This window comes from Poecilia mexicana, unplaced genomic scaffold (genome assembly GCF_051168715.1).
Source record: "Poecilia mexicana isolate PSO_F unplaced genomic scaffold, ASM5116871v1 scaffold_3, whole genome shotgun sequence".
NCBI lineage: Eukaryota > Metazoa > Chordata > Actinopteri > Cyprinodontiformes > Poeciliidae > Poecilia > Poecilia mexicana.
Window position 1 is genome coordinate 21,859,395 of NW_028263372.1, and position 14,974 is coordinate 21,874,368.

General features: G+C 38.9%; 1 protein-coding gene across 1 annotated transcript in view; it reads left to right on the forward strand.

The window, feature by feature from the left end:
- prtga (protogenin homolog a (Gallus gallus)) overlaps positions 1 to 14,974 on the forward strand; it is a 31,050-nt gene that overhangs the window by 14,915 nt on the left and 1,161 nt on the right. The window contains exons 8-17 of the mRNA XM_014980469.2: positions 666 to 830; positions 2,438 to 2,743; positions 3,641 to 3,829; positions 9,885 to 9,980; positions 10,053 to 10,239; positions 10,917 to 11,044; positions 11,142 to 11,312; positions 13,624 to 13,803; positions 13,891 to 14,014; positions 14,105 to 14,246. Of these exons, the coding sequence (XP_014835955.2) occupies positions 666 to 830; positions 2,438 to 2,743; positions 3,641 to 3,829; positions 9,885 to 9,980; positions 10,053 to 10,239; positions 10,917 to 11,044; positions 11,142 to 11,312; positions 13,624 to 13,803; positions 13,891 to 14,014; positions 14,105 to 14,246 (1,688 nt within the window). The remainder of the gene's footprint in view (positions 1 to 665; positions 831 to 2,437; positions 2,744 to 3,640; positions 3,830 to 9,884; positions 9,981 to 10,052; positions 10,240 to 10,916; positions 11,045 to 11,141; positions 11,313 to 13,623; positions 13,804 to 13,890; positions 14,015 to 14,104; positions 14,247 to 14,974) is intronic.

Here is a 14,974-nt window from a genome sequence, read left to right on the forward strand (position 1 = left end):
GACCACCTGCATGGTGTTGGATAAAGAGGCGAAAACAGGAGCTGAGCAAATTCTTTCTGTTTCATTCCTGAAACCCTGACATCTGTCAGGGATTTTCAGCTCTCAGTATAGATTTTTTTCCCAACACAATCACGTTGGTCTCTTTCAGAAAGAATAGCTGTCCATTGACATTGACAGAGTATCAGACAGTGCACTCTGCACCTGAGGTTGTTGACAGAGAGGCTCTGCAGAAAGGAGGAACTAATTAGTCTGCGTGATGGAGTGCTCAAAAGTGTGTATTCTGCGAGGCAACAAAACGGTGTGGATTTGACAGAAAGGAAAGCATTGTTTCTTTTCACTGAAGCTTACTCAGGCTTTCGGTCTATTTAGAGGGTCTTTTTGTTTACTCTGAAGTATTTTGTTTACCAGGTCAAGAATCAGTGCTGGTCTTTTTTTTTTTTTTTCCCTGTGCCACAAATCCTGGTTGAGAATTTGCAGATTTTAGTCAGTAACTGATTGTAGCTCTCAGGAAATATTAACCTCATTATACCTAATAAGACTAATTAATTTTATAGCAGGTATTAGATGTTAATTATGGACTTGGTTTCCTTTTGTATCAAGGTTTTTGGATCTGATTGGAGATTTTGATAAAGTCTCAACATCTCCTAATCTAATCTTCTGTCCAGGATTAAACAACGAGGAATATCAAGTAGTCATCGGAAACGATACGACTCGCTACATTATTGATGACCTGGAGCCGGCCCGTAACTACACCTTCTACGTGGTGGCCTACATGCCCATGGGAGCCAGTCGCATGTCGGACCACGTGTTCCAGCACACGCTGGAGGACGGTGAGGCCTACACGCACCAGACATTTTAATCAGCAAATCAATCAGTTTAATTGGTTTTTAAAAGCCAGCTCGGTATCATAATTTGCCTGTAAAATTAATTGCATCTAATGGATGAATCGTACACCTTTAGTGACAATTGCACTGAAAAGAAGGAGGAAAAATGATCACATTACAGGTTTTTTTCTGTTGTTGTGCCAAAATTGTAGAACAAGTTGCCATTAAATATTTGGCAAGTGTGTTCTGTTGCTGTTTTTGCTTTTGACAAAATGTGAATTGGTTTGTTGTTTTCCATTTCATAACATCTGTGGTCTTTTTACTATGTCTTACTCTGCTTTTAATGTTTTATTTTGTTATTGTCTCGGTTTAGCTGTTCCTATTGTACAGCACTTTGGGTAAACATATTATGCTCTATAAATAAATTGGGCTGCATTGGATAACTTACTATGAGTTAACTAATAACTACTTCTATAACAAAAAGGTAAAGTAATAAGACGACAAACCACCAGATAATCCACCAACAATCACACCAGAATCCTCTCAGGACAATTATAGAGGGCCTTGTGCTGCCACTGTTTTTGCTCTGGGAACTAGTTGTTAGATGTTTGGTTTCTTTACGCTCGTCTCTTTACCTTAGAGGCCTGAACACAGAGGAAAACACGATTGTCTCTTTTATTCCATGTCTACAGGTTCTTTAGATTCAGAAACGGACAACGTGCTTGGGAATGTCTCCCATCCCAGATATGAAAAACAAAAAGGGATTGCACTCGGAAACAGATAAAAATAATGTAGAAAATAAAACTTTAAGCTTAAGCACATGTTGATCAGGTCGGTGTTCATTGAGGATGAAAGTTTCTATTTATGTCTCTTTGAAAACAACACAGCCTATAGGGACAATGAGAGACAAAATGTCTTGACAGTTCAGCCAATCAGAAGTGGATTGTGATGTAACCATGGCAACAAGTACACCAAACTTTTATGGGACCTGAAAGAGACAACCTTCAGCAGCTGCAAAGTGCCTGCATACTGTAGTTTTGGTCTCACTTTCTTTTCTTAGCAAAACTGTATCACAAATTTGTAAGGTCAGAAAAAGATTTATTATTTTTGAGAAATTGACTTCAACTATGGAGTCATTTTGACTAAATCATAAAATCCAGAAGGCTAGTTAAAGAGGAGCAAAGGGTCTCAATGGGTGAACGGTTAAATCCAAAGGTTGGATCGCTCTAAAACCAGGTAACCATTAATATATCAAAAGAAGATGAATTTGAATTTTCATGCTTGATTGATCTGTACAGCATGAAAAATGTATCATATAATCATCTAACTTCCTGTTAAAATTCTGGCTGATAGTTTATTTTATCTTTCTTGGAAGACCAAAAAGTAGTTTATCAGTTTGAACTGTTATAAACTGTACATTTGTTTTAGTGAAGCAAAAATAATCTAATTTATAATCAAACAGATCCTTTGTTGTCAAGACCTACTTATATCAGCTCGTTATTTTTGTGCAACTATTTTATGCTCCAAACTTTACCTTTAGGTTAGAGCTGCCTTTTATTTCACTTCTGAAAACCATTTGTTTCACAATCTATTCCTGTATTTCCCTTTCATAGTTCCTCTCCGGGCGCCGGAGCTCAGCCTGACCAGCCGCAGTCCCACAGACATCCAGGTGTCTTGGCAACCTCTTCCCATGAAGCTGAGTCGCGGGCGGGTTTCGAGCTACCGCCTGTCCTATCGCACCAGTTCGGAGAGCGCAGTGTCACAAATAGAGCTGCCTGGAGAGAAGACCCAGCATCTCCTGGAAAACCTGCAGCCGGACACCATCTACCTCCTGCGACTCGTAGCTGCCACCAGCGTAGGGTGGGGAGAGCAGTCCGCTTGGACGTCTCACCGCACTCCAAAGGCATCGAGTGCTCAAGGTGCTCCATTTTCATTCGTCATGAGACTTGAGCAGGACAAAAAACTACTAACTTTTAGTGAAAACCTTAAGGTTGTTCAGATACTGAGTTGGCGACTTCCAGACTTTAGGTTCATGCTGTTAGGTTTTCAGTATTAGTTCCTAAAGAAACAAAATATTAGAACATATTTTTAAATGCTAATAATTTAGATTATTTTTTACTAGTCGTCTTTAGCCCTTTTACACTTAAGTTTCAAATCTCTATCTGGATATTTTTGCTTATTTTATCTCAGTTCTTTAAATGTCTTTTGAGTAAATATATTTGCCCCATAACAACTGGAACTTTCAATATCTAGCAAGTTATTTTTGCAATTCACCGTCTATTAAAAGATTGTTTCGATAGATTAATTTCACTCCCTGCTATGGCAGGTGTGATTATTTAAGTTGGTGAAGAATTGTATTGTACGTAATTATGCATTGTGTCACTATAAGTGTTCCTCAAAAGTATTCATGTCTCATGTGGTTACAACAACCGGATTGTGGAAGCAGATTTGTTGAAGAGGAATATGAACATTGCTGTCTGAGCGCATTTCCATGTGAAACATGGCATCAATCCTTTGACCAATCAAACACTTTGCACAGAGTTTTATCGAAATAGTTAATTTGGTGTTGAGCAAAATTAATTTTCACCATGCGTCTTCATCAATGAGTCGATTTTGGATGAAGCATGTGGGGTTTTTTTTAATTCCCTGGTTCAGAGTCATCAGAAGAAGAGCGACCATTACTGGTTGTGTTCTGTGTATCAGAAAGGCACGGCTTATTCTGACTCGCAGAGACTAAAACGATGTAAAACCTTGGTAAATAAATGTCCAGTATCCTGCTTCAATACATAGGCGTTTCTAACTCTGTCTCTGTGCAGTTCCACTTGCTCCTGAGCTGTACCTGGAGCCTCTGAACTGCACCACTATTTCAGCTCGCTGGCATCTGGCGCCCAGAAACTCGGCCAGCGTGCGCGGCTACAGGCTCTTCTACCACGAGGAAAGTCAGCCGGAGAGCGCTCCACTCCAGCTGCAGGCCTCCGCTCACAAACACACCATTGGAGGCCTGGGTGAGTTTCGCTTCAGATATTACTTTCTGCTTTTTACGTAGACTAAGACTCCTTTAATTATCCTATCACTATTTCAGGGAGATCTGTTTTTATTGTGCCCTAAACCTTTAACAAACACTCTGGAATTTAAAAAAGCCTGAGGTATATTGAATCTGTATATTGGTTTTATTTGTCTATTGCCCACTGACTGGTTTCATCACTTCATCATCCAAATTTATTGCCCTCCAGTTCTCAGAGACCAACTAAAATAGTTTGGTCTAGGTTTAACTACAAATGTACAGCTGGAGGAATTATTGGCATTGCAACAATCAAACCCTTCTTTTAATTGTTTGCATGTTTCCACTGGTCATTTTAACAATTTGTCTTTGGTGATGAGGTTCAAGTCTGGATCGTCTCCTTCCCTCTACCATTGAGCTAAATCGATTTTATCAATGAATCAAATCAATGAATCAAATCTCTGGTCTTTGAAGGTTAAATCTTTTGTAAATCTAGATTTTTTTTTCCCCACCATTGCACTCGTTGGGTTTCCATAGTTCAGAGCAGCCATCTTGTTTGACAGGCATCTTTTAGAGCCTCTGTTTATTTGGACTTTGAATTCAGATCAACTTTATGAGGACTTTTAAGGATTTTTTTTTAGAATAAAGTCAAAATAATATGAAAGTCGTAATATGTGGGGAATTAAGAAGTAGAGAACTCCAACATGAAAAAAGCAACAATTCTCCAATGTTTTTTCTTCTTAAGAGATTTTTTCTCTCTCTCCTAATTTTAAGACTTTCACCTGGTAAAATTGTGTCTTTATTCTGTTAATATTATGAATTTATTCTCGTAATTAAAACAAAAGATATTTTAGCCTGACCCTCTTGTCCCATCATACAACTCAAAGAAGGGATGATTGAAATAAAAGCCACTTTTTGAAAATATTTTCATTTTCAGAGCAAAATATAAAATAAAATCAGAACTGGTTGAAAAAAAGCAGAGATTTTATTTATAATTTACCCTCATCTTGATCTCCCTCCACATTCTCTCCAACTTTACTCATATTCTGAGAAAAAGTCTTGGATTCAGGTAGAAGCAGTCGTCGCATCGGTTGACACCCAAACTTGTGAATGATTAACAGGCTTAAGTCTTGTCATGTGTTGAGCAGAGTTTCTCCGGGTCTAGAGAGAGAACAGAACCACATCCCACTTCCCTGACCTTTCACCTCTGAGCAATATTTCTGCATGGGGCTTTTCTGTGGCTGCTGAATAGACTTTGGGGGCACATCAGAGCTTTTCTGGCCCTTTGGGTCAGATTTATTTTCTGTGTTTTGTTTGAAAGAGGAGCGGGGGCTCTGGCCAGTGTGCTGGACATCTGACCATCTGTGGCCAAAGGGGTCAGCCAGCTGGTCAGCAGCTAACTTGTAAATCAGGAAGCTCTGTGATTGTAGGAGATCAGGAAGGCACAGTAAATCACAGCTGGTGTTAAATATAGCTGAAAATCATTAACAAGAGTCATAATGTACTTAAGAGGCTGTAGAAAACTATCTCAATATGTTAAGTTTTATACCAATGTAATTATGCTTTCTGGATATTTTTCTTACTGTAAAATGTATTTTAAATGTAGTAACTGGCTAAATAAATAACAGAGATGTAGCTGAAATGAAGAGAGTAGTTGTTTTGTTCCTGTTTGTTAAAAGACTCTTGCAGTGTTGTGTGTTAAAAAGAAGAAAGCTGTTCTGTGGAGGCTGATTTATCACGTGTTTTATGGCTGCTTTGAGCAGTTTTGCTTGAGGAGCACGGAGATCAAAGAGTCTCATTGTGTTTGGCTTTCAGAGCCACAAAGAGGGTTTATTAGCCAGGACCTAAAGGAAATGCATCCCTTGGCCAAATGAGTTGCCCAAACAATAGGCAGGTCTGAGAACTCCCTCTCTGAGCTGCAGCCCTTAGTACAACCAGATGTAAATGTAAGATATGCAATGTTGTAAGGTTAAAACATAATCTAATGTATGTTATTTTGGTTGAGTACTACAAAACGTGGATGCGCTTTTGCATTAAATTGGCTAAATAAATGGGAAAAAGGCTGAAAAATTGGAAAGTTGCACATTATTTTTAAAGTAATGGAAAATCTAGAGGGTTGTCATCGATTTCACGCAATAAAATTACTTAAAAACCACACACACCTGTGGTCATCCCACATCCTCTAATTATCTAAACATTTAACTTATACAAAATAAACAGCAAGACGCTTTTCTTTGAAATAAAAAATGTCCCTCTGAAATGTTCTTCCATATTTCCTTAAAATGTTTTTTATTTATTAAGACATCCAGGTGATTAGTGCAATGTGCTTTCCATGTAATTAACCTAACTCGTGTAGATTTTACGCCCAATACAAGTAAATTGAACCAAACCTTTGAGTTAAGATTAATCTCCAAGATTATATTTCTCACTATAATAACATAAAAACAATTTCATACCGTTTAAGGCAGGTGAACCAAAAGTAAAATCGGTTAATGAATCTTAAAATCGAGGAGGTCTTAACCTGACAGCTGAGGTGATTTTTCCTGAAGAGATGAGGGCACATTTGGAAAACATTTCTTATGCAGCACTCCTAGCTAGATTTATATTTGACTAATTCCACTATAAACCACAGTGTGGACCTTGGTAACTTGAATCATGTGGCTTTGAAGCAGCGCAGGCTGCTGAGGCTTATTGAGGCTGATCTTTTACAGCAGGTGATCACTCCAAATTAAATCTCCCTGCTCTGCAAATGACTTTTCCTATAATCCACTTGGTGTAAAACACAGAGGCTGTGTCTTTTTTTCTGCCAGCACCATTGATCCCTGAACTTTTAACTGTGGCAGTATTGGATTCTGCTGAGTCAGCAGCTACTAGACCGTTGTCGCTCCCCCAACCACCATTTACAGTTATCGCTTATGACAGTCCCGATGATTAAAAGCTCACCATGAGAGGCAGGCATGTGTTGGAGCGGTTCCAGCTGGGTATAAATGGCTCAGTGGTTTGACCCTTCCTCACATGTGTACGCTGCTTGGAGGTGCATTTACTGCCCAGGCCTAAATACCCGTCATACCTGTTGGCACCAGTCGGCGCTGTGTGCACAAATGTAGATTTATGTCACGCCATGCTGCATCCCGTCTCACTCTGATAAAAAGTGTACAGAAACACTTGTAAGCGCACGAAAAGGCAGAATTTTAAAAGGTTGTGTGAGTACGTCAGCGTACGTCCGAGAGTTGATTTGTGTGAGTAAGTTCAATAGAGAGGAGGCGGCGGGGAGGATGATGGATGCCGTGGTGTGGGGGTTCATGCAGGACTTGACATTTACGGCCCCCGTTCAGGCCCGGCTTGCTGCGGCCTGGGGGGCTTTTCGCAACAGAACAAAACTTCAGGGGCCAGCAGGAATTAAGTTTCATGTGTAAAAGGAGGGAAAGAGAAAAGGGGCAACCGCAAATGGATCAAACACAACAATATACAAATGTCTGAGCATCTTTAGTTCTGGCACCCAAAGCAAGCTCTGCAGACATTTAAGGAGTACATAGTAGAGGTGAGCATTTATCCTGTCGTTTATCATTTATCGTAATAAATTTCTTATAAGAATTTTGATATATCGCTGCTTTAATAAATTCCAATTAATGACCTCTAGAACTGACCGTATTGTCAGCATTGTTATTTGCATTATTTTCTCTAATATTTGTTCAATGAGAGTATCAATAAATATGATTAAATGCAGTTACTGTGTGTAGCTTAGACAGTTTCTTATGAGACTGGTGTCTTAGCTAAGAGTATTATGAAATGTTTTACAAGAACAATATTGCCGTTTGTGTGGCTATGATTGCTGTGTTATGCAGTCACAACAATGCAGGACCTAAAAAAGAAATAATAGTTCTTATTTACGATAAGGCTACGACAAAAGTTTTGCGATGGTTATCACAATACCACAAAATATCATAATAAAAATAAAGTCCCTATCACCCACCAGTAGTACATACTATATAACAGGATATTTGAAATTGTATTTGCTTTATATATTTGTATTTATGCATTTGATTTAGTCAAAATTCAAATTAACATTAACATGTATATTTTTTGTGCTTTTTGTTGTTGTTGTATTAGTGTTTTTAAGTAAACCAGTGTTTAATAGGCTATTCTAAATTATATTGATGTAACTTTGTATTTGGTCGCATGGTAATGTTTTGGTTTTACACCAGGAAGCCAAAAAAACAGACCTATTGACTGAGTTGTCTCTTGTCAGGATGCTGCTACATCCCTTTTTAAGCAGCAATTTAATTCCCACTCTTTGTGAGATTCCCTGGTTTTCCACTCACTTCCTCTTCTGGACCTCCCCCCCTTTCAGAGTGAGATGTGTATCCCCTCCTTTTGCAGGATTTAGCTTGCCCAGATTCCATGTCAAAGGTCATGGCCCAGATGTCAAAGCTTCCCCCCTCTCAGAGCTCCTCTTGCGCATAATTACGGCAGGCCCATTGTATTTGTAGAGCTGGGAAGAGGTGCGCTTTAAATGCCTCCTCCTGTTAAGAGGTGGACACTGGGGTCTAACCTTAAAAAAAAAAAAAAAAAAAGCTACTCTGGAAGTCAAGACCGTTCAAAATCTCTGAGTTTAGCTTTAAGTGATGCTGTTTCTGCTCAATTTTGATTAATTTCAGCATTTAAAAACTCACAGGAACCATTCATCTCATTAATCCACTGCTCTTTATTGTCTTTGCAACTAACTGTTGCAGAGCAGGACTCACCTCTCATCTCATATATCCCTCCCACCTCCCTGGATTCTTCGGTTTTATCTCAGTCTGACCTGCTGGCCCTGCTGTGGCTTCAGTGAAACTCCTCAGGGCTGCATGGGGGGTGCAGGCAGCTCCGCTCCACCCCTAGCTAAACTTTTCAGCCTCCATGGAAACAAGCTCGTCCTCCTGTTGTCTTCTCCTTGTCTTATGTCCTCACTGCAACAGATAGGCATGTTTGTCTCCTACTAAGCAGAAAATACTGTGAGGTCATGTGTCTTTTTATGTGTTTTTCAAAACTTGCCAACTAACTTTGTGAAATTAATAAATATTTTCCTAATCTTAAATGAGACCTACATTGCGAAATTCTAATTTTTTCCACTTTTTTTTTGCTTCCATTTGGGTCTCAACTTCTTCTAAAAACAACCTGAGTGCTAAAAAAACACCCAGCTGTTTTTCACAATAAGTTAATGTTTGTTTGGTGTCTGGAAATTGAGCAGTTTCTAAAACTATTTCTATATGTTACTTAATTTTATTAATACTATTATTATGTAACAATGTCAAAAAATTCCTGATTATTAAGCCGTTACCTAGCAACCCCGCCCAAGCACAGTCCTGTTACCTAGCAACCCGAGCAGAACTTAAGCACATTTGGTCAGCTGGTTTTACTGCTCTAGGCACTGTACAAATGAAAAGACAAGTGTTTTGTTGTTGACTAACTATTCAGAAACCACTTGTACAAACTAAAATCTAAGAATGATTTTGTGTAAAAAAAAAAAAAAATATGACGATCATGGTTTGTAAAGCCCATAAACGTATCCTAACATGTTCCAGGGAGAACAACATGTCCCCTTTAAAATGTGAAATCGTACGCAGCATTTAAATCCTGGCCTGGTCATTGTTTGAGGAGTAAAAGGTTCATTTGGTCAGATGGCCAGTGGGTCTTCGTGGTCACGGAGGTCACAACTGCTGCTGACCGTCTGCAGCGCCCCCTCCCTGGGGATTCTGCCTCTCTGTTTGACCCCCAGATTCAGACCTCGAGTCGAAGTGGCCACTGACCGAGGCCAGAGAAAAGCCTTTGTCATTTGCTATCAAAAGACCCGAGCTGACAGGGTGATGGATAGTGGAGCTCCTCTGTTCTGCTGCCCTTTGTGGGGTTAAACTGACCAGAGGACTCCCATCACCAAGCATCTGCTCCACTGGGCCACCTCTTTCCCACCACACCAGAAAACCCCACCGACCTCACACAGTTCAGCTCTCTTTTAAACTTTTAACCCAATATTGAATGAGTTACACTCATTTAAACGTTGTAACTGTTTCTCAATTCAGACCCAAGAAGGAAGTATCATGTCAAGCTGCTGGCTTACAACGCTGTTGGAGACGGGTACCAAGCAGATCAGACCATCAGCACTCCTGGATGTGTCTGTAAGTCCAAACCTGGAAAACTTCCGACTTCCTTACTTCACTTTAGCTAAATTCAATCTCAATCTCTGGTAGCTGTCCGAGATCGCCTCGTGCCGCCTCCACCGCCTCCTCACAACGTTCAGGCCCGGACCAACAGCTCCTCGGCCGTGTTTCTGTTCTGGGGCCGACCGGCCTTCACCTCCAGCCATGCACTGAACTACACCGTCCGCTGCAACCCAGTAGGACTGCAGAACGCCTCGCTGGTCCTCTACCTGCAAACGTAAGAACTGTCATGAAGATTAAACCAACTTTGAGGTTTTTTTATTATTTATTTTCAGGACTAAAATAATTGTTCACTAAAGAAATGCTATTTTACTGCATTTTGGGTAATAACATTATTTTTGTTTGCATGTTTTAATGTATTTTTAATATTGTGTAAAATAAGCCAAAGTGATTAATGGAAATTTTGCAAATATGATAAATTTTTTATTCAGTTAATTGATTAATAATTAAAATAATTGGTAAAATAGTTGATTGCTAAAATAATTGTTAGTTCTAACCCTTTAACTTTCAGAAATAATTTTCCAAGACATCCAGCTACTGTTAGCTGTGTGATAATGTCTTTTAGTGCTTTTCTGATCACCATTTTGTGTAACGCAGCAGTAATTTGATGAACTTTTTGTCTGAATCTAGAGGAATTGTTTCACATTTTCAGCTTAAATCCTGAAGTATAAATGTGCTGTTTGTGTTCCTGCATCCTCTGCACAGCTCCACATCTCCATCTCCTGGACACTTTAAACAGGCTGGCCCAGCTTATAGTCTGAATAAAATCAGTGGTGGCCTCATGGTGCCAGAAATAATTAATTTTACAGCTTTTAGCTCAAAGCCAGTTGAGCAAAGCGCTTCATTTAGTTGGTTTTATGTTGTTCTCTGACCTGTCATGTCTTCTCTCTGCAGAGGTGAACAGAGCCTTCTTGTGCGTGATCTCGAGCCAAACACCAAGTATGAATTTGCTGTGCGCCTTCATATCGACCAGCTCTCCAGCCCCTGGAGCCCTGTGGTCTATCAAAACACTTTCCCTGAAGGTAAGTTTGAAACTTAGCCATTATTTGAAGCTAAAATTGCTCATCTAATGGTATCGGTGCACATTTTGAGTTTGTTCTTTCCTCCATTATCTCTCAGCTCCAACATTACCTCCTTCCAACATCAAAGTGACGCTGATTGAAGAAGACACGGCGCTCGTTTCGTGGAAACTCCCAGATGAACCAAATGTGGCCGTAACGCACTACACTATACTGTACGCCTCACGAAATGCCTGGATTGCTGGTGAATGGCAAGTCCTGCAAAGAGAAGGTGAGGAGGACAACAAATGGAGAAAGTATTCACAGCTCTTCAGCTGTTCACAGACACTCAGTTGGGTTTTTTATGTAATTGGACACAAAATAGCACATAAGTGCAAAGGAATGCACTGTTTTCAACATTTTCTTTTTTGTAGAAACACGTTTGCTGACATTTTGTAGTTTGTCTCCAAACTAGATTTAAACATTTGTGAAATAGCTCAAATGCTGTCACACCTGATCAGATGTGTCTGTGAACATCACCTTTCAAGTTCTGATTGTAAGTTGGTTTGATGTCTGGACTTTGACTGGACCATTTGATCTAAACAGTACCAATTCAGCTCTGGCTGGATGTTTAGGGTTTGTTGTCCTGCTGGAAGATAAATGCAAACCACATTTAAAGATATGAATGAATATTTTGGTAAGTATGGATACACAGTAGATAGAATAACTAATTCTGTCTCTGTTTTTACCTCAGAAAGAGGGAGAATCATTCGGATTAATCATGATTCCATTATTGAAATAATTATCAATTAATTTAGTTATTGGTAACTAGAGTGCACAGATTTGAAATATAGGATATTTGCTGAGAAAGATAACCTTTTCAGAACAGTAATTAGGCCAAGACTGAACAAATATAAACATTTTGCATTTGTGATAAAAACATCTTTGTAAAATAAATTCACCCAATCTTTATCTGGTTTAAATTCACTAAAGGAAGGCTATGCTATTGCATTTTAAGCAATCATTTTTTTATTTTCTTCTTTAAAACAGGAATTGAATTGTTGGTTTATTTCTCATCTTTTTATGTAATTCTAAATTGCATAAAAAGGTTAAAGTGGTTGTTTCATCTGATTGCCAGAATAATCGATTACAAAAATAGTCATTAGTTGCAGCCCAACTCAGAAATATTCAGACTTTCTGTTAACATCTAAAAAACAGCTGTTATATCTGATTAAAAAGAAAATGTTTGCTCTTTTTAACCTTAATTTGTTTTTACTATTTTAATTAAAATTCACCTGATAACTGATTTTTTTTTTTTTCGACAGACATCCTTCCAGAACATAAAAACCTTAAAATCACACATTGCTGCTCCATGTACAGAGGAATAATTTAAGTGTCACAGTTTAGTAATATGAACCTGCTGTCTGGTGTGTGATGCAGTAGAGCTTCTCTTAAAGCGTAGATGACCCCAGGAAACACACAAGCTGAGCTCATAGCAACCCCCTCTGCCACTGGCCAAGAGGTCAGAAGTGAAGTGGTTCACAAAGCCTCCTTCCTCCCCCATCCACCTCCCAGAAGCCCCTGCAGGGACCCTGGTGGTGAGCAGGCAGGGCGGTACCAGGTTAGGGAATGTGGATGGCCCTGATGCCCCCTGACCTCCAGGTTTTACCCTCAGATGGTCGTCTAGTGAGGATTCACTTTGGCTGCATCGCAGCATCAAACTCTACACTGGTTCGCTTAACATAAACAGAAACGTTATAGTTGCAATTGAAAACAAAATTGCACATGTTCTAATCCTTGAATGCATTTTGACAGAGCATTGAACAAGCGTCAATTTTTTCAGTTTTCTCCTGTTTTTTTTTAATGACCAACATATAAAGTTAAATTGTGCTTAGACTAAGCTCTCCTTATTTTCTCCCAGACAATTAATCAGATTAATCAATTACTGAAATAATTGTCAACCAATTAAATAATCAAGTAATTATAATAATTAAGTAATTATAGTATATTTTTTGCAATTTGCTAAAATAACCATATAATCAGAGCAGTAATTAAGCCAAAACTGTACAAAAAATATATCAATTTAGCAATTATGTTGAGAAACTGTCATTGACTGTAAATATTTTCTACCTAAAACTCCTAAAGTGGCCGAGTTTTAGCTTCACCAAGTTCAAATTCTGCTAATTAATTTTGTGTTAAACGTCTTCTACTAGCTGATTATTAGTAAACAATAAATAAACCAATAGATTTAACATTAAGTCAAGCAGGACAGGGTGAGCTTTTCACATGTTGATGTTACAAGTATTTTTAAAGCTGCAGATGGATCTTTTGCTACAGTCGATCAAAGTATTTGGCAATAAAATGTTTTCAGATTTTAAAAAGAAATTATATTGTTTATTTGCATTTTCTTAAGTATTCCTAATATTGTATAAAAATAAGATTAAGTGGTTGAATGAAAAATCTGCAGTATGTGAGTTTTTTTTTTTATCGATTACTAAATGATTATTAGCTGCAGCCCTGCACTCTCACATGTAAATGAACAGGACAAAAAAGAAAACATCATTTTCAGCTGTTTATTCAGAAAGTGTTACGTCTGACCACAGGAAGCATCACCATGGCGCTGCTGGAGAACCTGAGTCCAGGCCAGGTTTACTTGGTAAAAGTTTCAGCATCCAACAACATGGGCGACGGGCCGTTTTCTGACGTGGTGGAGCTGTCGGTAAGGGCAGACCTCTCCTCTGGTCATGATGCCGGACTTTCCGGTGGCTCCACACACTCCACAGGTCAGTGAAAGCCACGCGGCACACTCACACCGGCTGGTTTTTGAAAATGAGACCGGGTTTGTTACTTCACGTCGTGATCCACTGCAGGTTTTTCTGATGGCTTTTACCACCTGGACCAAAAGTCAATGACAGGGATCAGTGTGGGAGTCTGCATCGCTCTCACCTGCATCATCATCTGTGCTTTCATCATAGTCTGCAGGGGCAAAAACAGGTACGCAGCGTCTATGAATGCTGGGGGCATTTATCTTCTCCATTTTTCCAGCTACTTAAAGCGTCACGCTTTCTGTTTGTTTTCTTTCAGGAAACTATCAGCTGTGAAAACGTACGGAGACGGGGAAAGCTCGTCTGCTGCAGCTGCAATACATGTAGGACCGGAGGGAGACGTGCAGATGGCCGAAGTGACCGTACCGATGATGAGTCGAGGTCATTTCATCGATGCAAAGGTAAATTAGTCTGCTGACCGACATCAGATGCATCAGAAGTTGTTTATAAAAATATTGCACTTCTTTCTATTATCATATGGGGAATTTTTTTTCTTTTGCGTTCCCTCACAATTAAATTACCAAATACACCCCAGTCTTATTCTGTTTACAGTCACAAATGTTGATTTACAATTAAAGAGCCTCAGAGAAAACGTGTTTATGTATTCTTAACTCTTTGATGCAAAAACTGATTGAAAGTTGATTTATTCACTGCATGTTTATGTCTGTTTATGAAAGGTTGAGATAATCATTCAGACTACCAACAAAATAGAGAAACAATCAAAACTGATGGTTTTATTACCCCATGAAAATAACTCAGAAATAGTGCAGATAGTTTGGATGTTTTTTGTTGTTGTTTTTTTTCCCTTCGTACCGAAAGTTTCTGTTTACATCTCAAAAGGGATGGAAAGAGATAAAAAGCCCATGTTTGGCCTGTTTGCTTTTGTATTTTGCACATAGGTTTGTGGTGCATTTCCTAAATAAAAAGATATAAAACTTCAGATATCTTACAAACAAGATATTAACATACATAAAAAACCTTAAATAATAGAAAGACTTCCAGTATTCAATTGTGCCACACCAGCAAATTATTGCAAGGGAGCAGAAAGGAAAAACAAATCCTCCTTGTGCCTCATGGACGCCGTATTATCAGGACTAATGTAACATTTAGATTAAAAATGTTTGTTTTT